We start from the raw sequence: 25,241 nt of genomic DNA, 5'->3' as shown, positions 1-25,241 counted from the left end.
TGCTCTCCCAGGCCAGGGAGAAACACAGCATCATTCCGCACTATCAGGCCATGAGGCTGCCGTTAGCTCAGGAAGCTGGCGTGTGAGTCACAGGTGTTGGTAGCAGACCCATCCGCTAACATTCATGAATTTACTAGCACTCCTTTCCCCTCTGTTCAGATGTGTGGGTTATTGAGGTTGCTGGCTGTCGGATTAATGTCTAGGGCTTTTCAGGGGGCTCTGTGTTTTCTTTAGCTCAGAGTCTGGGGTTCATCAGCAGACACTGTCTGTGACTTGCTCTTAGAAACTGTGAGGTGCCCAGCCAGCTGGCTCTGAGAGCATGCTTGCCGATTTTCTCTTCTAAACCAACAACATCCCATTCATTCAGTCCCCAGGTCTCTACTTGGAGGCCTGCTATGAGCTGGACACTGTGTTAGGTGGAGGGCATACCACCACCAGTGAAAAGACACTGACTCAGGCCAGCTCTCTGGAGCTTATGGGCCAGTAGAGAGGAAATCACTCAAAACCTCTGAAATCACAACTGTGATCAGTGCTGAGAGCGCAAGTACCTGGTGCTGTCAGAGTCATCACTAGGGAGGCTTGATTTCATCTGAGGATTTTGTCTGTGGAAGTGATGTTTGAGCTGAGATCTGAAGGAGAAGCAGATATTAGCTAGACAAAGGTTCAGGGAAGAAGTTCCAGGTAGAGAAGAGTGTTGTCCAAAGGTCCTGAGGTGAGCATGGACTGGAGGGTCTGAAAGAAGCCAGTGGGAAGAGAACCAGGGGGAACAAGATGGGAGGTGAGACCGTAGAGGCAGGCAGGACTGAAACTGCACTTTCTAATGCAGGAGCCACCAGCCACATGGGGTTGTTTAAATCTGAACTTTAATTAAAATCAACTGGTTACATTAATTTAAATTACTTAATTTACAATGAATGAAATCAAAGTATAAATTCCTCAGTTATACAAGCCACATTTCAAATTCTACTTGTGGCCAGTGGCTACCATATTGGACAGTGAAGATATAAAGCATTTCAATCATCGCAGAAAGTTCTGCTGGACAGCACCAGCTAGATTGTGTATGGTTTCATGAACCCATAATAAGAATTTTCTGGAGGGCAGAGGGAAAAGTCTTAACATATACTAAGCAGCATTGGGAATCAGAAAAGATTCTATTTGGAGAAACAACACTTTAGGGAAAGAATGGAAGGTGAATTCCATGGATCCCACACACTAGAAATGTGGGCAGAGAGCCAGCAAACAGAGCCCCAGATTCAAGTCCTGCCCATGTGGCAAGAGTAAGCCTTGTTTTCTTGGGTGGCTTTGGAAGTAGAAGTACAAGGACCTGGTGGAAAGTAGGGGCGAATCAGCATGTTCCTGCAGCCACAGGGTTCCCAAGCATGACCAGGTGTTGCAAGTGTATTCTGGGGAGGCCCAGGTAGTCATGGTCAGGAGTCAGAGTCAAGTTCAGGTCTCTGGGAATGCAACGTGGGCTCAGGAAGGGCAGGGTGGGCCCAGCCCTAAAACTTGCCAACAGAATGGGCCAGGTGCAGGGGCGGGGCTGGCAGCAGCTGGTACAGGCAGTTGCATGCGTCCTCCCCAGAATCTAATATGTGTATGAGTGTCCTTGGGCTGTCACAAACCTGGGGACTTAAAACAGCGGAAGTTTATTCTCTCTCAGTTCTGGAGGCCAGAACTCAGAAATCAAGGTGTCTGCAGAGTTGGTCCCTTTGGAGGGAGCATTTGTTCACTGACTCGCCTAGCATCTGGTGTGGCTGGCAATCCTTGGCATCCTTGGCTCAAAGCTACATCACTCCAGTCTCTACCTCCGTTATCACATGGTCTTCTCTGTGTGTATCTGTGTATTCTCTCCTCTTTTATAAGAACATCAGTCATTGGATTTAGAGCTCCCCCTAACCCAGTATGACTTCATCTTAGCTTGGTGACTTCCACAAGAGCCTAATTTCCAGAGCTTCTGGGTTGGTGAACACGTGAAGATGAGGGGAGGATGGGATGCCCAGTGAAAGAGGGAAAGCATGGAAGCACCATACCCACTCCTGTATAACCTGCCCTATGTATCTCCTCCATCTGGCTGTTCCTGAGTTCTGTCCTTTTATAATATCCGGTAACTTCAGTGGCTTCACCATTGTACTCCCCACCAACCACCTGTGAGGGATCGAGTTGCTCTGCATCCTCATTGCCATTTGGTATTATTACCATTGTTTTATTTTGGCTCTTCTGATAATTAGGTAGTAGTATTAGGGGGATTTTAAACCACGTGGGCTGTGTTGCTGGAGGATGGCTGAGGGAACTACTGTGATGCAGAGAGTCTGAATAAAAAAAAAAACAGGCTTGTGCCAGGAGACTTCACAAGGCTGCATATTCAGGAAAGGCTATTTTGCACACCAATGGATTTAGGGGCACTAGGCAGGAGCCAGAGAGAAACAGATCTTTGGGGAAGTGAACAATCCCACTGAAGACATAGAAAGTGAGTCCTTCCTTAGCAAAGTCCCAGTTACTCTACCCAGGAATTTCTCCAAGATTATTTAATCATAGTGGCAACAATAAGATACTGTTTTAGTGGGGAGGAGGTGAGAGGAGGAGGAGCCTATTTCCAGGTAATGTCACATTCATAGGTACCAAGAGTTAGGACTTGAATATATTTGGAAGAGGATGCACAGTTCAACTCATTGAATGTGGCTGGTATGGTAGAGTGATAAAACATTTGAGTTTGAGGTCATGGTCAATGGGTCCATGCTCTGGCTCAGCCACTCACCAGCGTGGGAGGCAGCTCTGCTCATTTCTGTATCACAGATGTCATTGACCACTCACAAGCTTGACCAAATCCCCTAGCCTAACTGAATCACATTACCCTTACCTGGGATGTGGTGATCATGTTTACTGCACCATGGGACTGCGGGCAGGTCACATATGGTAATACATATAGTACACATAGCAGTGCTTGGTATGTAAGTGAAAGTAAAAGTTGCTCAGCCGTGTCCGATTCTTTGTGACCCCATGGACTATAAAGTCCATGGGATTCTCCAGGCCAGAATACTGGAGTGGGTAGCCATTCCCTCCTCCAGGGGATCTTTTCAACCCAGAGATCGAACCCAGGTCTCCTGCATTGCAGGCAATTCTTTACCAACTGAGCCCCCAGGGAAGCCCAAGAATACTGGAGTGGGTAGCCTATCCCTTCTCCAGTGGATCTTCCTGACCTAGGATTCAAACTGGGGTCTCCTGCTTTGCAGGTGGATTCTTTACCAGCTGAGCTACCAGAAGTACCCACAAAAGATGGTAGTTCTTTCCACAGAAGGTATATATAAACTTTAACAGGTCACAGTTAGCAAGCAGATGCCCAGGGGAACCCAAATCAAGAGGCAGAGCACATAGATGGGGAATCTGGTTGAGATCAAAGGAAGCAAAGTAGGCAGGGACACCAGACACAGGTAGCAAGCTGAGGCTTTCCAGGTTTCACTCTCAGGTATGTGGCTAGTGTCTGACCAGCAGTCAAGGGGCCTGGATACTAAGGGCAAAAATGTGGAGCTGTAGCCAGCTAAGCATTCTTTCCTTCACTTTTGGTTGCAGAGATGCGGTAAAGTAAGTGGTGCCAATCGACCTCATGTAAGCTTGGAGGAGAGTAGGACAGCTTCTTTGTAAGTAGAAAGCTGCTTATGGTGATGGAGTTCTGGAAGTGCTATCCTGTCTGGTCCAGAGGTTTATAGAAAAAGGTATGGAAGGTCTTCAGTGAGGCAGATGGAGCTAACAAACCACCCATAAGACCAATGAATATGTCGGACGAGTCAGAGGTTTGGTTTGTTCAAGGACGTGATTACTGACAGCGAAGTCTTTGTACCCTCTGTGAGCCTCAGTTTCCCTCCATAAATAATACAGGTTGGAATAGATGTGCTGAAGGTCTCTTGTCCAGCTCTGACAGCCTATGATTTTATGAATCATCCTCAAAGAAAACTTGCACAAGTAGGAAGAGCCTGCCAAGACTGGGCCTTTCATTCTGAGTAATGAGCTGAAACAGCAAAGGCTTGACATCTGTTCGGCTCTTTCAAGGGAAGTTGGACAAAATAATGCCTTTTTCAAAGAAATCGTAACCAACAGTGAAATGTAGTATTTCCTGCCCAAACCAAAGTGGAGAACTCCAGCCTTGCTGAAGCCCAAGGAAGAACACACATCAAAACTTCTCATAAAGAAAGTCAGGTTGACCAGCTGTCTTGCTGCTGTAGGCACAGAATGCCTAGACACCCCTGCCTTCTAACACCATTAAAACCAGAGAGCAGAAAGGCTGGTGGCAAGATTCTGAAGATTTCTGAGACCATCTGGGGAAAGAAAGAGGGCCTGTGGCCCTGTAGTTGGCTTTCTGGCTAGCCCGGGAATACTCCTGGTTGGGATAAGCATTGGCCACAAACACCTTGATCTTCGAGTTACTAACATTCTCATCCAACCTGCCATCAAAAGCCAGAGGAAGATTTGCCACCACTGACTTTGAGGTTCTTCCCAAGAATCCATTCCAAACCCCAGAAGCCATTCCCAGAGACCAGTTCCAAATGCATTCTGAGCAGTGATGATGACTTTGGAGTCAGAACAGAGCCTCCCAAAGTGCTGTGCTTTGAAAGGACAGGGCTAGGTAAACAGTGGAAACAGTGTCAGACTTTATTTTTTAAGGCTCCAAAATCACTGCAGATGGTGATTGCAGCCATGAAATTAAAAGACACTTACTCCTTGGAAGGGAAGTTATGACCAACCTAGATAGCATATTGAAAAGCAGAGACATTACTTTGCCAACAAAGGTCCGTCTAGTCAAGGCTGTGGTTTTTCCAGTAGTCATGTATGGATGTGAGAGTTGGACTGTGAAGAAAGCTGAGCACCGAAGAATTGATGCTTTTGAACTGTGGTGTTGGAGAAGACTCTTGAGAGTCCCTTGGACTGCAAAGAGATCCAACCAGTCCATTGTAAAGGAGATTAGTCCTGGGTGTTCATTGGAAGGAATGATGCTAAAGCTGAAACTTCAGTACTTTGGCCACCTCATGCGAAGAGTTGACTCATTGGAAAAGACTCTGATGCTGGGAGGGATTGGGGGCAGGAGAAGAAGGGGACGACAGAGGATGAGATGGCTGGATGGCATCATCGACTCAATGGATATGAGTTTGAGTGAACTCCAGGAGTTGGTGACAGACAGGGAGGCCTGGCGTGCTGCAATTCATGAGGTCACAAAGAGTCGGACACGACTGAGCGACTGAACTGAACTGAACTGAGGGGAAGCCAAGTTCTATAATCATGATATGCCAACATTATAAGGGATCCTAGAACTTCAGGACTTAAAGGGATCCTCCAGAATGTCCCGCCACAGTTCCCACTGCACTTGGAATCTTATCCACAGTCTCCAAAGGGGATTCCCTTGCCTGGAAGCTGCATGAGAGCAGAGCTGGATCTCTTGCTCGCCTCTCTACCCCTGACTGTTGCACAGTAGGTCTTGACCAAATACACGCTAGTCACTGGGCACCTTCCCTGACAGTTCTCTCTCCTTTTGTTGCTTTCCTTTGAACACACCCTGAGATGAGAGTACTCCAGGGAGCCAAGGTAGCAGCAGCTGCTCATTTCTTCTCCCTTGCCTTCAAAGCTAGGCAAGTTCCAACACACACGTTTAGAAATTTACCAAAGTAAGATCCCAGTATGAAACAGCCTTTCTAATAGGCTCCCCTTCCTTGATGTTCCCAAGTAGTCCTGCTGCTAAGTCACTTCAGTCGTGTCTGACTCTGTGCAACCCCATAGACGGCAGCCCACCGGGCTCCCCCAAGTAGTCCTAAGATTCACTAAACCCTTGGGCTCCTAATGTCAATAATCAGCCGTGGGGGCTGGTGCTAGAAGGAGAAACACTGGGGTGAGCAACACCAGGGTTATGTGTTTGCCAACGTCCCCCAGCCTGGGGCACCAACAGTCATTTCAGAGCTGGGGTTCTACCCATAGCAATCCTCCTTGCCTTGAAGTCTCATTTCAACTTGGTTGCTGGTTTCCATTCTAGGATTGGTGGAGTCGGAGGTGTGTTAACAGCTATCACTTAGAAAAGAATCTGATTAACGTCCATTTTCCCTACTAGACTGTAAGCCCCATAAAGGCAGAAGCCACATCTGTTTGGCTCAGCTGTGTATCCCTAGTGCCTAGTGGATCTCACAAAATAATTAATTAATTGTTTAATTAATCAACTAATTAAGCTGGGCCAAGTCAGAGGGTGACTGCCTAGGGACTATTGTTTGGAAGGGGATTCTAAGAGGCAGCTGCTGCCACCCTTAGCAAAAGGGTCTTTAGTGCTGATCTTTAGGACTCAGCCTCCCTTTCTGTTCTGCCCCATCTGAGAAAGGGAATTGATTATTTTGTTCACATTCTGGTAAATATCCACAGGAGCCCAAGGGAGAGCCTCTGAGAGGGAAACATTATTAATCAACAAACACTGCATAGGCTGAGATGGGGCTTGGTGGTAGAAAAACAGAGCAGTGAATCAGCCACAGTCCCAACTATACTTGGGGACTTACAGGTAAGTAGGCAGATATGACAAAAGGGCACATGCCGGCACATACTGCCATTTCCACTGAGCAGGTTAGGACCTTACCACAGGACAGAAGGAGCTTCACGGGCATTCAGAATTGCAGGCTATCAGGGAGGACTTCTTGAAAGAGGTAGCATGTGCAAAGAAATATTTAAGGTGGTGAAAGTTAGACAGCAGGGAGAGGCATTCTCAACAGGCACAGTGTGTGTAAAACATAGAGGTCAAGAAGGGAATGTGGTAAACAAGAAGCAGTTAAGTGGGACCTTGTGCTCGAGGAGAGCAGTGGGGCAAGCCTGCAAAGATGGGAAGGCAAGATTGCAGATTTTTAATCAGAAAAAGCTCAGCCTAGAGATATGAAACTTTAATTACTCCCCTTGTTAGAACTGTGATGGAGTGAGCTCTATCGGCGTGTGAACATCCCTAGCTTTCTCCAACCCCTTCCCTGCCTCCTCTGCTCTGTCCTCTTCCCGCCCCTCTGCTACTACAGAGGGCTCAAAATTTGTTTCATTTCTCCCCCAACCCTTTCCCACCAAAGAGAGTATTATTTTTGCCCAACAGGTTATGGGGGCTTTGAGGATATATAGACTATCCAAAATGGGGTAAAGCATGCAAGATGTAGATAGGAAAGGAAAACGGATAAAATAAGGGGTGCTGTGGATTCTGTGTCCTCTTCATGACATTTGAAAGTCACAAAAAAAGAACACAAGCTATTTTTAAATGTTCGTAGATTGCTGAACTATATTTGACAAGGCACCATTTCGAGAATGGACCACATGGGTTACAGCTGTAATAGTGTTCCACTCTCCACATGTTGATACCATGTCCTCTTCCTCAAGGCCATCAGCTCTTGGATAACAGGGGTTAAGTCTAATTCATGGTTGTCTCCCAGCACCCTGGGCATTGCCTGGCCCAGAAGAAGAATTAGTAAACAGTGAAATTGAAGAGTGTTAAAGTGTTCCGGGGTTCAGGCAACAAACTCCACTTCCCTCCCTCGTCTCTCCTCCTTTCAAGAAGGGATGTTCTGTCCCCCGCTAGCTTAGGCTTTGTTCATAGTCTGTCTCTGTCTCTCTCACTGCAGAAGGCAGACCTGGCCGTGGCCCCCCTGACCATCACCCACGTCCGCGAGAAGGCCATCGATTTCTCCAAGCCCTTCATGACCCTCGGCGTGAGCATCCTCTATCGCAAGCCCAATGGCACCAACCCTAGTGTCTTCTCCTTCCTCAACCCCCTGTCCCCAGACATCTGGATGTATGTACTCCTCGCCTACCTGGGTGTCAGCTGTGTCCTCTTTGTCATCGCCAGGTAAGGGTAATGCCCTGGCCAGAGCTCTGGCCCAGGGTTAGGGGCTCAGGGAGCCAGGCAAGTCCCCTCCATCCTCAGCAGTTGGCACAGAAGGCCCAGGTTCAGACCACTGCTTACCTGCTCCTGTCTCTTTCCCTGAGGCTCAGATCCTTTCATATCCCCCAAGGAACATTTCACGGCCCTCTAACTTAAATTCCCCTAGTCCTCACCCTGGTCTGTGTCCATGACTTTGAGAGGTATCAGTTGTATCCTAGGTCCTGTGACCAGGCTTGGAGAGGTTCAATCACTCCCCAAAGCTGGACCACTTGGACCAGGCACCCAGTACAGCAGACCCAGGAGGCCCAGCAGGTAGCTTAAAACTTACAAAACAGACTGTGTCCATCCACTCCACAACAGCAGGAGGAACAATGCCACATAAACTCACTCGCATACGCACATGCAGAAACTTGGCTTGCACACATCCTCACCTGCCTCTAACACATGCTAGCAATACCCTTGCATATTCAGTTGTTCATATGAAGCAGGCATAGTACATCCTTACTGGTGGGTCATAGGTAGAGGCCACTGGGAAGCGGGTTTAGCCCAGTGCTTACTGAGCACCTACTGTGTGCCAAGCACCATGCTCTGTCCTTTATAGCCAGTTATCTTATTTAATTCTCATGGCCTCCCATGAAGGGGAGACATCCGACACTCAGAGAGGCTCAGTACTCCTCCAGGCCACCCTAGCAATAAGGGATACATCCGGCTCATTGAACTCAGGTCACCAAGTGTTTTATCTGCAACCCACATCTCTGCCACCTGGACATCTGTGTTCTGCTTCCACCCTAAGTTGGTAGCTCCTGGGCCCCGGCCCTCTGCCCCCTCCCTCCAGGCTCCAGCCCCAGCCCTTGCCCTGGTTCTTTTTTCTCTAAATTCTAACAAGGTGTGATGCGAGACTTCTCGGGAGAAGCAATCTGAGATCCAAGGACTTGGTGTGTCGGCCTTTTTCTCTGCTGAGTCTTCTTTGAAAGCTTTTCCCCACCCTGCTCCTTTTTGCTCCCTCCTCCCACACAGACACAGACCAAAGGAAAGGATGTGAGAGAGGAAATTGTCCTGCCTCCGAAACCCTTTGCTGCCGGCAGGCCTGGTGCTGCCTGCCTGCTCACCCAGCCGGCAGCCCAGCCTGCCACAGAGAGACCTTCATTATGCCTCTTGTCTCTAATGGTCTAACAAGCCTTTGAAAGCCAGGAGCCATCCTCCAGAGCTCTCACCATAATTTTAGCAGCGCCAGCCGGCCTCTTGGCTCCCCACCCCCTCAAAAACAGCTCGAGCTTTCCCAGCATCAGCTTTGCTCATTTGATGTGCATCCCATCCCCCTCCAATTTCTGGCCTTTCATCCCCTGCAGCCGAGCCTGCTTTCCACCCCTTACCTTCTGGCCAGGCAGGTAGGAGCCCCTCTTCCAAGGTCAGGATGAGGAGACTTTCTGGAAGAGAGGGGATTTCTGGAGCTGCTGGAATGACACAGAATGCCTGGAGAGAGAGGAGAGGGACAAGGGTCTTCATCACAGAGCCATGAATAGCATCACAGGACGATCATCAGTGCACCACTCACACAACTCAATTCACGCCCATCCGTCAAAGCCTTACAGCAGTCCTGGTAAGGTCAGCATAATTATTCCCACGCTACAGAAGCAGAAACTGAGGCTCAGAGGGGTTAAGTCTTTGCCCAAAGCCAGAAAGCCTTTTGCCGCAGAGTTTGGGCTTCAAACCAAGACTTGCCGGACTTTTAATCAGGGGTGGCACACACAGGAAGCACCCTGGGTGGTAGGCAGCAGGGGGTGGTGGGGACTGAGGCAAACTCGAGCACACACCTGGAGAAAAGAGTCATTACCACTGAGCTTCAGCAGACCATGCCAAGCAGGAATGCAGGCCAGTGCTGTGGGGGTTCATGATTTTAGAGAGTTTCAGATCTTCATGTGATGCCTCATGGCTTTTATAAGTAGCCACTAATTTGATTTTTTAGAATGCCGTTGAGGTCAAGCACAGCCCATCTGTAGTGTGGAAGTGGCCCTCTGTCCCCTCCCCTCTGTATGCCCTGTGTCCTTTGGACCTCTGCTTGCTGGCTACCAGAGAGCTAGACACAGCTGCGCAAGAGACAGGGTCTGCGAAGGGTGAGTAGGTGTCTAGATTCTTTCTGGGCAGCTCCAGCAAGACACAGGACTGTCCATCCTACAAACTGGCTGGCCTATGCCTGGCTAGCATCAGGGGTCTAGGCATTGACCAAGGCCTTTCTCTGTGAGAAGAAAAGGGACGGAGAGAAGGAGGAAGGGCTGGAAGGCGTGGGGAGGGACGCTGCTTCCCATCACTTAGACCAGGCCAGTTGGTACTCATGACAAGGAGATAATCCTAAGTGCTTGACCCCGGAAGCAGGACTGAGGGCGAGCTGCCAGTCCAGCCCCTCAAGAGTCACATTCCAGCCAAATCCAGTACAGATGAGAGCCCCCGGGAAGAGGTGATCCCAGCCACAGTCTACACCTGTCATCTGGGGCTGGAGTTTAGCCTTCACCCTTCAGGGAAGACAGGGTATCTCCAAGTCAGTCTCTCCCACTGACTTGCAAAACTTGGAGAACCCCTCGTAGCCACAAGCCATAAACCCAAGATCCATCATTCACTTTGGCGGCACCTCCCTTACTGTACAGCAGCCCTTCCACCCCTCTGCCCTCCTGGGGCACTGGAGTTGGAATCTGGGCCCTTCCACCCCCTGACTGCAGGACCACCGCCAGCTGGAGGGCCCAGGCTGCCTCCCTGCCTATAAAGTGGGCATCTGCTGCGCTGTCTGCACCTTGAGGGGTAGTGAGGACCCAGGTCTACAACAAGACTTAATAACCCAGAGACCCATTCTAGACCAGTTATTTTTATCATGGTAAGAAATTCCACCTCCGGGAATGTATCCTGTTGAAAGTCACCACTGAGCCTCACTTTACAAGCATGTGCGTGCTTGGTCGCTTCAGTCATGTCTGACTCTGTGTGAGCTACCCATAGACTGTAGCCTCTTCTGTCCATGGGATTTTCCAGGCAAGAATACTGGAGTGGGTTGCCATGTCCTCCTCCAGGGGATCTTCCCGACCCAAGGATCAAACCCATGTCTCCTGCGGCTCCTGCACTATGGGCAGATTCTTTACTGGTGACCCACCGGGGAAGCCCTGCCTCACTTTACAGTCCTCGTGAATCTAGAAACCCTTCTCAGCAAAGCCCTAGACAAGGCTGCCCTTTGGCCTGGAGACTCATAGAAGTGTGAGCAAGGATGTTTCTTTCAGCAGAGTGTATCACAGTGGAAAAAAAGGGCCAGGCTGTGTCAACAAAAGAGGAGTGATTAAAAACACCCATTAACTGAAAAATTACACAAATGAACTTATTCACAAAACAGAAAGAGATTCACAGGCATAGAAAACAAACTTACGGCTACCAAAGGGGATGGTGGGAAATGGGGAGGGGGAGGGTAAAAATTAGGAGTTTTGGATTAATACATACACACTACTGAACAGAAAATAGAACAACAGGGACCTACTGTATAGCAAACGCTATACGATCACACACGCTATGCTCAATAGCTTATGATAACCCAGAATGGAAAAGAATCTGGAAAAGAATACGCATAGAGAACTAAAGCTATATGCCTGAAACTAGCGCAACATTGTAAATCAACTATACTTCAATATTAAAAACATATTTTTAAAAACCCTATTAAGTAGTTATAAAGAATAAAGGACATTAGGAGTAACTGGTCTGAAGGAGGCTGATGGCTTATTCAGTGAAAAATCAAGACCTAAGACGTTATTATGGTATGATGTGATTTTTTTCTATGTAAAAGGATGATTACATGTATCCTATCTATCTATTTATATACATATATATTGTGTGTGTGTACATTAAAAAAGCAGGGCTCATGAGATCTCATCAGAAATCACCTTTGCTTTGTCCTTCACCCACTTGTCACCCACCTGCCAGGAGAAGGAGCTGGCACCCCACTCCAGTACTCTTGCCTGGAGAATCCCATGGACAGAGGAGCCTGGTGGGCTACAGTCCATGGGGTCGCAAAGAGTCAGGCACGACTGAGTGACTGACACACACACCTTTCAGTGTGTACAGAGGAGAAGTTCTTCGCCCCAGTGGAAGCTCTGCTGCGACCTGTCACTTTTTGGATCACTTCCAGAGCACAGAAACCCTAGGTCTCTCTCTGTAGCACAAGCACACTTTCAACTCAGAAGTTAGAAGACTATACTGGAAGTTAGTTAGACTATACTGGACTATACTGAGTCCAGTATAGTCCTCCGCATTTCTGTCATCATGCATACTTCAGACTTCTCCCCTTGCCCGGTCACAGGTCCGCTTTGGCAGTACCTCCTTAGTCGGCCCACTGCCCTATGGCTTCTCTCTGTCGGAGTCTCATTGCCTTTCTTGGATACGAGTCGCAATGGATCTCTCTTCTGTATAAGCCCATCTGGTCCAGGAAAACAACCTTAGCCCTGACCGCGCCAGGCCTGCAGGCCAGTTCTGTGCAGCAAGGGCTTACTCTTCTGTCTCTCGTAGAAAACGTGCATCAGCCCAACCCCTGCCCTCCAGATCTCCCAGCTAGCGTCCACCACATCCTTCCCAGGCTCTCCCAGCCACCCTGTGGAAGCCACTCTCCCTAGACTTCACTGTGGGAATGCAGGGGCCCCTGAGTACACAGCTCTCCAAAGGCTTTCTCTAAAACCCTTCTCACAACAGCCTCTCATCTCCGCTCTCTTCATCCTCTATCTCTTCCTTGTGGATTTTTAGAGCATCTAGCCAGATCGTGGTCATTCCCTTTGAAAATCCCCATCTTGATTTGAAGCCTCACTTTGGAATTTCCTATTTGCAGGATCTTTCCACTTCATGAAAACCAAATTCTTTTCATGTGAGCATTTTGGTGATCGATGTTTAATTTACTAAAGCTTTTAGCAGAGAGATGGAAAGTCACAGCCTCACTCTTACAACTCATCACACTTTAAAAAACAAAAGAAAATTCCATCAGACATGTCTCTCCTTCCTGGTCTCTCATCTCAGCATCTGACCGTACACCAGCCACTCTGAACACACCCTCAACAGCCACGTCAACCACACCAGTCACACCAACCACACTAGACTGGTGGGGACTTTCTCCAGAGTCTCTCAATCTCTCCAGAGTGTTCCAGCTTCCTCCAACTTACATTTTCTCAACTGGAATTCACACAATAAACAAAGATCCCTCCAGTTATCAGGACTTTTCTTCCTTAGAAGGCAATGGGGGCGGGGAGGCTTAAATAACATTTTTTTTTTCCTGTCATGCATGTATTTGTATATTCAGAGAGAAAAATCTGAAAAAAACGATAGAACACATTGTTCTGCCCAAGAGGTGGGATCATGGAGTACTTTCACTTTCTCATTGTGTTTTATACTGTCTGAATATTTTATGAAGAGTGTATTTTACTATTTTTCCATTTCAAGGTTTTTAAAGTATATAAGTAATTTAAAAGCCTATTTTCATTTTTCAAAGTTCATGCAATACATACAAAGCAACAGGCTTCCATGAAATTTCTTCTGCGTTTCCCCTCCCCAGAGGTCAATAGTGATTTTTTTTAGATGTGGATCCTCCCAGACTGTATATGCATTTGTATTCAAATGTACATAAATAGGAATGCAACTGTGTCTTCAGGAATCTATTTATGTAAATGTGATCATATTGTTCTTATTTTTATCACTTAAAAAAAAACAAACAATATGTGTTGTGGATCTTTCCCTGTTGGTGCATCTCTTCTAACGGCTGCGTGCAGTTTCAGGGTGCGATTGTGGCGTAGTCTATTTAATCATTCCTCTATTGAAGGACATTTAGCTTGTTTCCAGTTTTTTGCTATTACAAACAATGCTTTGATAAACACCCCCATGCACTTCTCTTTATGCTCCTGGAAGAGTGTTTTTTCTACGATGGATAATGAGTCGCAGAATTGCTAGGTTGAAGGGCATGTGCACTTTTAATTTTAAGAGATACTGCTGAATTACTTTTATCACCAGAAAAGGGCACTAACAATAAAAAACGAGAAGCAAAATCATTCCGGTTTCCCATTCCCTGACTCCCTAGCAGAACAATGAGGGAATTGATGCTAAAGTGGTAGGCACATCACTGTTTGCTAAACCGCCAGCTTGTAAGGCGTGAACACCCCTTCCTCCCATCTCCCCGAAGATTTGCCTCATTGCTCCCCTCTTTCTGCTTCAGGTTTAGCCCTTACGAGTGGTACGACGCTCACCCCTGCAACCCCGGCTCCGAGGTGGTGGAAAATAACTTCACTCTGCTGAACAGCTTCTGGTTCGGAATGGGGTCCCTGATGCAACAAGGTATGTGTGCCCTTAGAAGGTTGCAGACACGTGGATGCTCAAGTGTGTGCCCTTTCCCAGGTCGCTGAGCTCCACCTCTGCTGGAGCCAGCTGGACTGGCTCACTGTCTGAGGCTGAAGCATATACCAATACCTGCGGCAGGCAGGGCTCATCCCCAGCCCCTCCTGCTCCAGCTGGGATGGACATACAGCATCCTGCAGTCAACCTGCAGTCCACCCCCTGATTCTCACCACCGCAGAATCTCCCTGAGCAAAGCTGGGCTGAGGATGGAGGGAGCCTGGAGGCAGGGAGGCTGGGTGGAAGGCCACTGCAGAAATGAGATGGTGAGACCTGAGCCAGGGTAGTGGCTGCGGGAGTGGAGGCCAGAGATGGACTTTGAGAACTTCAGGATGTAGCGGGGACTGGACTTGGTGACTGTCTAGCTCTGGGAGCCCAGTAGAAGGAAGGGGGCACATCTGTGTTGGGGCCATTAGCCTGAGTGCATCAGATCTGGTATACCCAGAAGGATGCCATTTCTCTCACATCCTCCTGAGGGAGGCTAGGATAGGGTACCTGCCCCCTCACCACCACCACCACCACCCCCGCCCCCACCCCCCACCCCCCTCTGGTAGCCTAGCTTCTGGAAGGATTTGCAGCTGCTCAAATATCTCAGAAAGCAGAGCACCTGCAAGGAGCAGAGGCTGAAGGACAAGCAGAGTGGGAGGGGACCCCAGCCAGGAAAAAGCCCCAGAAGAACCCTACCCCCCCAGTCCCTGATGACCAGGAGCCAGATGCTGATTGCCTCTTGTCTACGGAGTCACTGTCAGAGCCGCGTATCTCAGGGAATGGGACGGAGGCAAGGACCAAAGTCTCTGCCTGGGTTAGGGCCCCACAAAGGGACAAAAGGGGGCCAGGGAAGGAAGGAGATACAAGGGGCAAAGACTGTCCCTGTCCCTCCCTCACATGTGTATCCTCAAGGCCTGGCACAAACCCTGGTCCTCAGTAATGTCTACCAGCAAGTGCCGCAGGCATGCATGACTGATGTTATCTCAGCATGTCCTGAGTGCCCACGACCTGCCAAGCCTTGTGAATGAAGGACCCTGGACCCAAGCAAACTCTCAGCCATGACAGAGGCCAGGGGTGGGGTCCAACAGAGCCTGACCGAGCTCGCCAAGCAAATAATTAAAATAAGTCATTCTCCCTTTGGGGGCACCTCCAGCCCCTTGTTTGGGGGAGGGCCAGGCGGATGAGGCTGGGGTGGGGGTGGGGGAGTGGTCTCTGGCAGCTGAGAAGTGACAGGCAGCTTGAGGGGGAAGCACCTCATTCTGTCCCCACGACTAATGAGCATCCTGAAGCCTCACCTTGCTGCTCTGTCCATCATCTCTGCTCAGTGACAGTTAGGAAAGAACCTGAAGGCCCCTCCACACAGTAATAGCTTCTCTTCCACCTCCTGCTGCTATTCAAAGCATTGGCCCCTGATGTATTCCCCGCGAGGTTTTGATTAGGAGGGAGAAAAATGGTTATGTATTTGAAAAACTCTCCCTTGAGTGATTTCTTTGAGAAAAAAAAAATCATCCATATCAAAGCCGACGCTTTTCAGATGCAGGTCCAAATATTCTGGAAAGTTCAGGAGTCACTTGCTATTTAAATCTCTTGAAAGCTGCCTAGTTAATTACTTCAGTTAAAAGGTTTCAGCTAAACTGTGCTCCGCACCCAAGGTCGGGAAGGAAGAATGATCGGTACTCTTTCTATTTCGGCAAAGAGCTTCGAAAAATGTTGATTTTTCTCCTCCTGCAAAGCGTCATATAGCAATCTTATATTTGTATACCACTCACATTTCCAACACACTTTCCTCCTCAAATTATGTCATTGCAGCAGTATCTTGAGGCTGGGACAGAAGAAGGATGATGCTTTGCTGAGTCCCAAAGAGGGAAAATGACGGGCACAAGAAAACACAGACAGCTAAGAGCAGGATTTACTCAAGAACCCAGGGGTTCTTGAACCTGGGACACATTCAGGTGTTCAGAAGCTGGGACCACACGTGTGGTTCACAGATATGCATCAGAGGGTCTGACATGCCTGTGAAATAAATATTCTGCTTGTGTGTGTTTTTATCAAGCAGTGGTTCTTAAATTTTAGCCCAGATCAGGATCACCTAGAGGGCTTACTGAACCCAGATTGCTGGGCCCCATCCCTAAAGTTACTGATTCAGTGGGTCCTGGGTGGGACCTGAGAGTGTGCATTTCTAACAAGTTCCCAGGTGATGCTGTCAGTCCAGGAACTACACTTCAAGAACCACTGGTCTAAGGAAGAGGTCTCCGCTGTTACTAGATGATCAGTGGAGTCTGTGACCCCGAGGACCGAGCGGCCCTGGTCTGGGCCTTGTCAGGGACCACGTGTCTCCTCCTTCCTCCCAGGGTCTGAACTGATGCCCAAAGCCCTGTCCACGCGCATCATTGGTGGCATCTGGTGGTTCTTCACGCTGATAATCATCTCCTCCTACACGGCCAACCTGGCTGCCTTTCTGACCGTGGAACGCATGGAGTCACCCATAGACTCTGCGGATGACCTGGCCAAGCAAACCAAAATCGAGTATGGGGCAGTCAAAGACGGCGCCACCATGACCTTCTTCAAGGTGAGACCCTCTCCCTCCCTTCACTGTCCTTCCTTAATCACACGGAGCCAGAAATCCCGAGGGCTCAGCCCCTCCCTATTTAGGAACAATTGACTTTGGGGAGCTGTAGTGATATGGCCAACTGGATGGGTCCCAGCGCAGATCCTAGAAGTTTCCATACCTGGGACAAGCAGCATGAATATGCTGTGTTTCCCTAAATCATCAGAGGAGAACATCAAAGGAAGCTGGAGAAGAGGGAAGGAGAAGCATGGCCCAGAAAACACACAAACAGGCCCTGGGGCCAGTAGGCTCCCTGCTCCTGGCTTTGCATCTCAGTGGCTTTCATCTCCAAGAGGCTGACCTGAGCTTGGGGTGAACTGGCAACACCGAGGGGGCAGCAGGGGTGCATCCTCCAAGGAAGGCTTAAAACTTGAGCAAGCATTTACGGATGTTTACCAGCATGTTTCACTCGTGGAATGCTGGTGTCCGGGTAAAGCCTCTGTCACCTGCTTAGGTTCCTGCTTTCGTGGGGATCTGGCCGTGACTTCGTTGCGTCCTCCTGTTTTGTAAAGCACTGGCTCACTTCCTTAACATTTTTTCACCTAATACAAGAGTAGCTGAGGGTTTAGAAAACTGGCTGACCCTGACTACCAGTAGCTATAAATGTTCCCCAGGAAATTAAGGTAATAATAACTATAGTTGGCACCACTAAGAGCTCACAGTGGGCCCGGCACTGCGCTGAGCTTCATTTAATCTTCATGACAAATCCCGTGAAGTAGGTATTGCAGTTATTTCACACGTGTGGAAACTAAGGCTCGGAGCCGTTAAGCGAGTTGTCCCAAGGACTCACAGCTGAAGCAGCCTGGGTCTGGCCCAGGTCTGCCTTCCTCCAGAGCCCATGTTCTAAGCCGTGGTTCTCAGACTCAGTGTCTGTCCAGATCACCTGGAAGGCTCAGGGAACGCCAGGTTGCCAGGTCCCAACCTCTGCAGTTACTGATTCAGCAGATCCAGGGGCAGGGCCTGGAATGTCCATTTCTAATGAGTTCCCAGATGATGCTGATGCTGCTGGTCCAGGGACCACGCTTTGAGAATCACTAATGATTTCTCAGAAATGGTCAGGATTGGGACCTCTGTGGCTCTGAGTCCATTCATTCATGTATTTATTTAGTAGTCAATTGCACTCAGTCAGTCTGAAAGCCTAGGGTGTTTTCCTTTCCACTGGGAAGGAAAGGAAAACATCCTTTCCCCTAGCCCTTGCCTCCTTCCAGGCTAAGCCTCTGAGTGATGGATTGTGCCTCCAGTGAGGCCTGAGTGAGGAGAGAAGGAAGGGGTTGGTGGAAAGCCTTCTACCTCCTGGGCATGGCCACTCTCCTCCCCCTCCCCTGCACCCCATTCCCCTCCTCTACATGCTACCCTGACCTCGCCTGTTATGGGCTCTCCCTGGTGGCTGAGGTGGTAAAGAATCTGCCTGCAATGCAGAAGATCCCCTTGAGAAGGGAATGGCAACCCACTACAGTATGCTTGCCTGGTAAATTCCATGGACAGAGGAGCCTGGCAGGCTACAGTCCACAGGGCTCCCTTCTTAAAAGTAGAAGCAGTTCTGTGCTTAGTGAGGAGGAACGAGAGGAAACAGACTCCCCTCTGGAATGCTGCTACTGGCAAACGCAGTCTTCCTGTGAGGTCACCCCCATGTATTTATTTATAGTGAAGGGGAGATAAAGCACTGTCATAAGCACACTAGGGGCTCTCTGGGACCCTGTGTATGTATTCACGAGGGTGAGCAAGTGTGAGTATGTGACTGCATGCACAGTGCACGGAGCAGTATATGATGTGTGTGTATATGCACATGTGTGCCTACACGCGAGTCAGCCTGTCTGGGTGCTCGTGTGTCTTTCTGCTTGACCACAAGTGTCTGCATATATGCACTGGTGAGCACATGTGTGCCTGTGTCCCTGTGATCTGGGCATGTGGACACGTGACTATGACTGTGTGAAGTATGAGCTTGCGTGTCTACATGTATATGTATGTGGAGAGTGCACACATGTCTGTCTGCTTAAATGTCCCCATGGGTGTGCTTACATAAGTGTGAGTGGGGGGATGGGCCCATGTGTGTGTGTGTGTGTGTGTGCACACACACACACATGCCTGCTCCTGCCAATCCCCAGGCTGCGGCCCAGCCCTTTGACTATGCCAGAGCATCCCTCATGCATTACACATGAGCCCGTCTCTAAGCAGAGCTCCCGATCAAAGGGAAGCAGCATAAATAAGCCCAGTGCAGGCTCATTGGCGCTGATTGGATGCCCTTGCCTCCCTCCATGCTAAGATGCTCAGATTGGCTTCCAAGAACCCAGTCCCTGCTCCCCACCGAGCTGCTGTCCTCGGCATCAAGCAGCACCTCCCGCAGCCCGCGCCGCCCTCACCCACCTTCCCTGCAAATGGTGCAGCGAGGAGGGCAGGGGAGGGACGCAGATGCTACCACCCAGCTGGGATGCTGGGGCGGAAGGGCCCAGGCTCACCAGGGCCTTGGGCCAGGAAGAGCGACTGCACGGCCCCTGAAGAACCAGCTCCCCTTCCTCACTCTCCTGATTGCCAGTGAATTCCGCTTGCTGTCTGGCCACCTTGTCTCCTGCTTTAATTCAAATGAAGTGCTTCCTGCCCAGCCTCCCTACCAATGGCATCAGCCATGGGACTGTTATATAGGCAGAGGGACCTGAGTGCGGCTAAACCTCAGATGATAAGCTAGAAGCAAAGATCCTCTCAGAAGGTCCCTGGACAAACTTCCGTCCTCCCTGCCCCACCCCTACCCTGCCTTGCCTAGTCGTACGTCCCTCTCCCAAGCCCTCCTCCTCCCCCACACCTGTACCAGGCCTAGGGGTAGCCTCCTTATGGTAGCTTTCAAATTAGAGCTGGAAGGAAACCTGAGTTTAACCTAGAGAATCAGAGGCCCAGAGGGGCTGGGTGAATTGATCAAGGCTCAATGGAACTGATGTACGGTCGGTTACTCTGTCGGCACACACACTGCCCTCTCCCACATCCCCTCTAGGGTCTTCTCCTGGAGGGCTGGGCCTTCCCCTGCCCATGAGTGTGTACTGCAAGGTTGGCACTAGGGTTGAACAGGAATTGGCTCCAGAGGTTGCCATTAGATGTCCTGGAGACACTGGCAAAGTCCACAATTACAGTAACATTTATTGAGCACTTACTGTGTGCTAGGCAATGTTCTAAGCACTTTATCTGTATTCACACCTATCATCCTCATGACATCCCTAGAAGGCAGACACTATTATCACCCCCACATCGAACATATGGTGAAAGGAAGGCTCCGAAAGTAACCTGAGTTCATACTTCTTGCCTCACATCTCACAGCCGGTGAAATGCAGCATTGGGATTTGAGCCCAAGTAGTCTTGCTCAACGGAGAAGGCGATGGCACCCCACTCCAGTACTCTTGCCTGGAAAATCCCATGGATGGAGGAGCCTGGTAGGCTGCAGTCCATGGGGTCGCACAGAGTCAGACACAACTGAAGCAACTTAGCAGCAGTAGCAGCAGCAGCAGTCTGGCTCAAAGGCCTGTGCTCTTTGTCCCTGTGTCCATAGCATTTCTCCAAGGAGCCAGCTACCATCCAAGAATTCCTTGGGGGAAGGAGTGAAGCCATATACTCGTAGCCTAGAACAGTCCTGGTACATCGTAGTTGCTTAAATACTACATGTCGAGCGGATGCCGTTGTTGGATTAAAGGATGGAAGGAAAAGACGGCAGGAAGCAAGTAAAGCAAACACAGGAGACCATGTTGAGGCTAGGGCCCAGCGGGGAGCACCCCTGAAGGTTCCAGAGCCCAAGGCAGATGAACTTTGGTTCTGCGGTTAGCCTGTTTCCAGGTTAAGCTGCAAACCGTCTTAAAAAGCATCCCCTGATGGAGAGGAGCACTCAAGGGAGAGAACGCATCCCCATCCAAAGATGGCAACAGCAGGAAGTGGGGCGCCGGTCTCTCGGGGGACTGCGGATCCCTCGCCCCCTACTCTGTAGCCTGGGAGACGCGTGGCTGGAGGCAGCCCATCATTCCAAAGGAAATTTCATTTGAAGAGTTGTCAGGGAGCAGCAAGCATCACAAACAGCGTCTCCTGTGTTGTGCTCCCTCCGTCTTGGAAGATAAAAATTAATTAGGAGATAAAAAAGGAGGCCTTTGAAAGCGCTGTTTGGCTGTAAAAATATGTAGGCAAAAATGTAAAGGAGGATATGGGGAAAGCATGTTCTCGGCAGGGAGGGTTGGGGAGCTTTGAAGAGAGAGGGTGTCGGAAGGCAGCTTCTCCAAGGATTTAGCCCTCTTTGGTCTCGCGGTAGAAGAGACATCACACGTGGGAGAGACTGTGTGTGAGCCACAGCTGCTTAGGAAAGCGACAGAGCTGGGGACCAAGACTTCTAGGCTCCCAGGGTCCCTGGCACCATCAGGCCCCACTGAGGCCATAGTGTTGCCCCATGCTAGCAACTGAGTCTGGAAGGTGCCTGGAGAGGCCATCCAGTCCAACTCCCACCTTCCAGCTGCTCAACAGACTATGCCCTGGGCTGGAAGTCTTAGGAGGGTGCTCCCGAGCTCCGCTTCTAATTCCTCCTGAGCTGATTGCTGGCCTCTCTGATGGCACTTAGCAGAAGCAGAATAGGACAGAAATGCAGTGACCAGGCAGGACTGGGTGTGGTGCAGCCTGGCACAGTCAAGTCACATCAGTCTTAGAGTCAGACAGACCAGGACTTGAGTCTTGGCTGTTGTCTCTGCTGGGTGACCATGGGGAAGTCATGTTATTCCTCTGAGCCTCAGTCTGCTCACCTGGATGACATGGATTCTGAGTCCCACTGCACCACAATTAGCAAGGAGATTCAGTGAACTACCATATATACAGCAGTTAGACCAGGGCCAGGCACACAGAGGCAAAGGCTTTCTTCTCTGATGTCCCTCAGTATGGCTGACCCAGAAGATGGGCAAACTGGCTGGCTCCTTTTCTCCTTTTTCCCTGTAGTCCCCTCCTGAGGCAAACAGGAGCCCCATGGAGAAACCACAGCCCGTAGACACCTGGAGAACCGCTCATCTTCCAGGTTCCTCCAGATTAGGTCCGGGCAACATTGTGGAGGATATTGGTGCCTCTGTCACAGAATGGCTGTCTCCCTCTGCACAGAGCCGAGCACTTCAGGGGAGCCCAGAGGCCCTCAGAATAGAAGAGACCCAGAGCAGGCAGCCCGAGGGGCAGTAACAGGTACAGGGTCAGCCCGGGGATGATGGGATGTTATCGAGAATGACTCAGTTACTGGTGAGCTCTCTGTGCCTCGGTTTTCTCGCCTATGAAATGGGTATAATAATGATACTCCATGCACCCCCCACCCCCATTGAGGTGATTTTTGAGAAGATTAAATGGGATAATTTATATAAACAACTTCGAGCCATACCTGACACCGGATATACATGCAATGAATGTCAGCTCTTTTTGTTGTTTATTCTCAGTGATATACAGCCCTGTTGAGCCCACAGATATGATTTTAGGGGCCAGATATTTCTTATGTAGTTTAATTAGTGATCAGCATTTTAAAATAGGGAGATTTTTGCATTAAAAATAATCACATATCCAGCTTCTTGAAAACATGAAAGATGGAGTGTCACTGAACCAGCACTCATGCAGAGAGATAGACTGTCAGGAGCCAAGAGGGCACTCACCCTCTCCAGCTTACCAGAACTCTATTCAGCCGTATTTACAGTATCCCTGCCTGGGCCCTGTCAGCCCTGGCGTTTTCTACCACTGAGTCTTATGTCATTTCATTTCTATAGGAACTCTGCACTCTAGAAATTATTATCCCCAATTTCTGGATGAGAAAACTGAGCCTTACAGAGAATTAAGGAGGCTTAAAAAGATAGAATGATGCCAGCCATTCATCAAGCACATCCTAGGAACTTAGCTCTATGCTAAGTGTATCCCTATTTTACCCACGTGGAAAGGGAGGTCCAGAGATGTAACATCACTTGCCTGTGGTCACAGAAGGAGTTGGCATTTGAACCCAGGTAAGTGTGACACAAGAGTCCATGCAGAGGGACCAACTTCTCCCATTACCTCCATCCCCCACCTGCAGCCCTCACCTCCTCACTCTCCCTACAGGGGCCAGTCTGTACCCCTTACCTCCTGACTCTCCCCTGCGCAGGCCAGCCTCAGGGGCTCATGCAGTCTGTAGAAGCAGCTGCTAGGCCAGAGGATCAGCAAGTCTGTGCTGGGAAGGTGGGCAGAGCCCCCTCAAGGAGCCCCCTGATCCCCATGAAAATAATCCAAGAGACATGATTAACTGCTCGAGTATGTGGATCCGATAAGGCCAAAGACTCCACATCCACGGATAAGAAAGCCAATTAATCTGGGGAAAGGTCTCCTCTCCAGTATGGAAAATACCCGAGGTCTCGCATGGAATCACATTGCCACTGCCTCCCCGCATACATTCCCTGAGATTCAGCTCCCTTTGGAATTGATTTATGTTTATATATATATATACCTATATACATTTTCTTGTACAGAAATGTTAAATTCTCAAGATTAAATATCTTCAGTTGGGGAAAATCAATTTACTTCTTTGAGAAGGCTAGAATTGAAAGTCGTGAGCCTGAAACTTACTTTCTTGCCAATTTCACTGATAAAAAAAGCCTCTCCGTCCTGGCGTGTCGCCCTGTATCAGCTGCTCCAAACGATTCCATTAATTGATTGGGTGACTGGCCCTGAAACAGCGCTTATTAAGGCTCCCACTGGAGCTGGGGGACAGGCAGGATTGCATTGGAGCCATAGTAATGTGGAGCCATCCCCTGGGGTGGTGACTACTCGGGCCAGTGATGGAACTCGGACCTCTGATGACCTGGCCCAGGAAGGTGGGAGAGGGGGCTGAGATTCCGGGAAGGGCCCTGGCTGTAACCCTCCCTGCCTCCGAGGTACCAGAAGGAAGTTTCCCAGGGATGTACTTGGAATCATGGACTATCACTCAAGGACGGGACAGAATCTAAGGGGAATTAGAAACCATGAGTGGGTTTTGTGGAAAATGGGGATCCCAAGATATGAGACAACACAGGAGGTGGCCTGTCTAGGGAGGCAGGTTTCAGGCTCACCTGCCTGCAGGTGATGGAGGTAGTGAATTTGTTGACACTGGAGCCGGGAGAGCCAAAACTATTGAAATCAGTATCAGAGCCAGCTTCCCGCTTTATCGTTACTTTTCATCTGAACTGGCCCAAGTTCTCTGGTGTCCTTTCCCACCTTCCTCATCCTGGTCCTTTACCTGCTGCAGGCGTCAGAGCCCATCAGCCCCAATACCAGTCCCTGCCCCCTTCAGCCTCCAATGGAAATTTCTGTCTACATTTATGATGGGGTGTTCCTGGGAAGAGCTTATGTTTTGATGTTTGGCAGGCCTATGTATAGGAGGAACTAGGTGTTGGGGTGTTAAGGAAGAGGATTCAGGGAAGAGTTTCCAGAAACAGGAGAAGTTCTCCCCTTCTGACACAGAGAGAATGGGACAAGGCTCCCTGAATGGCTCATTGTCAAGTTACTGATGGCTAGTTGTGGGGAGAATGAGTGGGTGAGATGGGTGAGGTGAAGAGGTGCTGGGATGGCTGGTGATGGGCAGGTGGATAAGAGAATGGGTGGGTATTGGATGGATGGATAAATAGGTAAAAGATTGGGTGGATAGTTGTATAGTTAGTAGAATGAATTGGTGTGTAGATAGCGTGAGAGAGACTAGGTGAGAATATGAACGTGATGAATAAGAGAATACATGGGTGGGTGGGTGGATGGATATGTAGATGGAAGGATAGATAGTTAGATGGATGGATACATTAGGAGATATAAGGGGAGCCCTGAAGGCCTCAGCCACTCCTAATTCCCACCTCTAGGAGAAGAAGGACAATTTGGAAAGCAGGAGAGACTGGGATGGAAAAGGAGTTGAGGTGCTGAAATCACTGATGAGAGAATAGCATTTAGTTTTTATATGGCTCGGGGTTCCCTGGTAGCTCAGGTGGTAAAGAATCTGCCTGCAATGTGGGAGACCTGGGTTCAATCCCTGGGTTGGGAAGATCCCCTGAAAGGGGGCATAGCAACCCACTCCAGTATTCTTGCCTGGAGAATCCCCATGGACAGAAGAGCCTGATGGGCTACAGTCTATGGGCTTGGAAAAGAGCTGGACATGACTTAGCAACTAAACAACAACAACAAACCAAGAAAGCAGAGTGCCTGAGGCCATGTGTCCCCGGCAAGCAGGAATAACTGGACTGGGATAATCTTATGAGAGGAATAGTTGCAACTGATTATCTGAGAAAGCAACTATATTGGGAATAAAAGCAGCTTGTGTCAGCATGCGTGTAAGAGAGTATATCAGCTACCTGCTGCTACATAACAAATTACCCCAAACTTAGTGTCTTAAAACAACAATAGTATGACCTC

The 25,241-nt window shown here is 49.3% G+C and overlaps 1 protein-coding gene across 1 annotated transcript in view; it reads left to right on the top strand.

The window, feature by feature from the left end:
- The window catches only part of GRIK3 (glutamate ionotropic receptor kainate type subunit 3), a 99,212-nt gene that overhangs the window by 57,658 nt on the left and 16,313 nt on the right, over nt 1–25,241 (top strand). The window contains exons 10-12 of the mRNA XM_069586700.1: nt 7,614–7,837; nt 14,091–14,209; nt 16,606–16,823. Coding sequence (XP_069442801.1) covers nt 7,614–7,837; nt 14,091–14,209; nt 16,606–16,823 — 561 coding nt within the window. The remainder of the gene's footprint in view (nt 1–7,613; nt 7,838–14,090; nt 14,210–16,605; nt 16,824–25,241) is intronic.

The sequence above is a fragment of the Ovis canadensis genome, chromosome 1, assembly GCF_042477335.2.
Source record: "Ovis canadensis isolate MfBH-ARS-UI-01 breed Bighorn chromosome 1, ARS-UI_OviCan_v2, whole genome shotgun sequence".
Lineage (NCBI taxonomy): Eukaryota > Metazoa > Chordata > Mammalia > Artiodactyla > Bovidae > Ovis > Ovis canadensis.
Note: the sequence above shows the minus strand (reverse complement) of the source record. Positions and strands in the feature narration are given on the sequence as shown.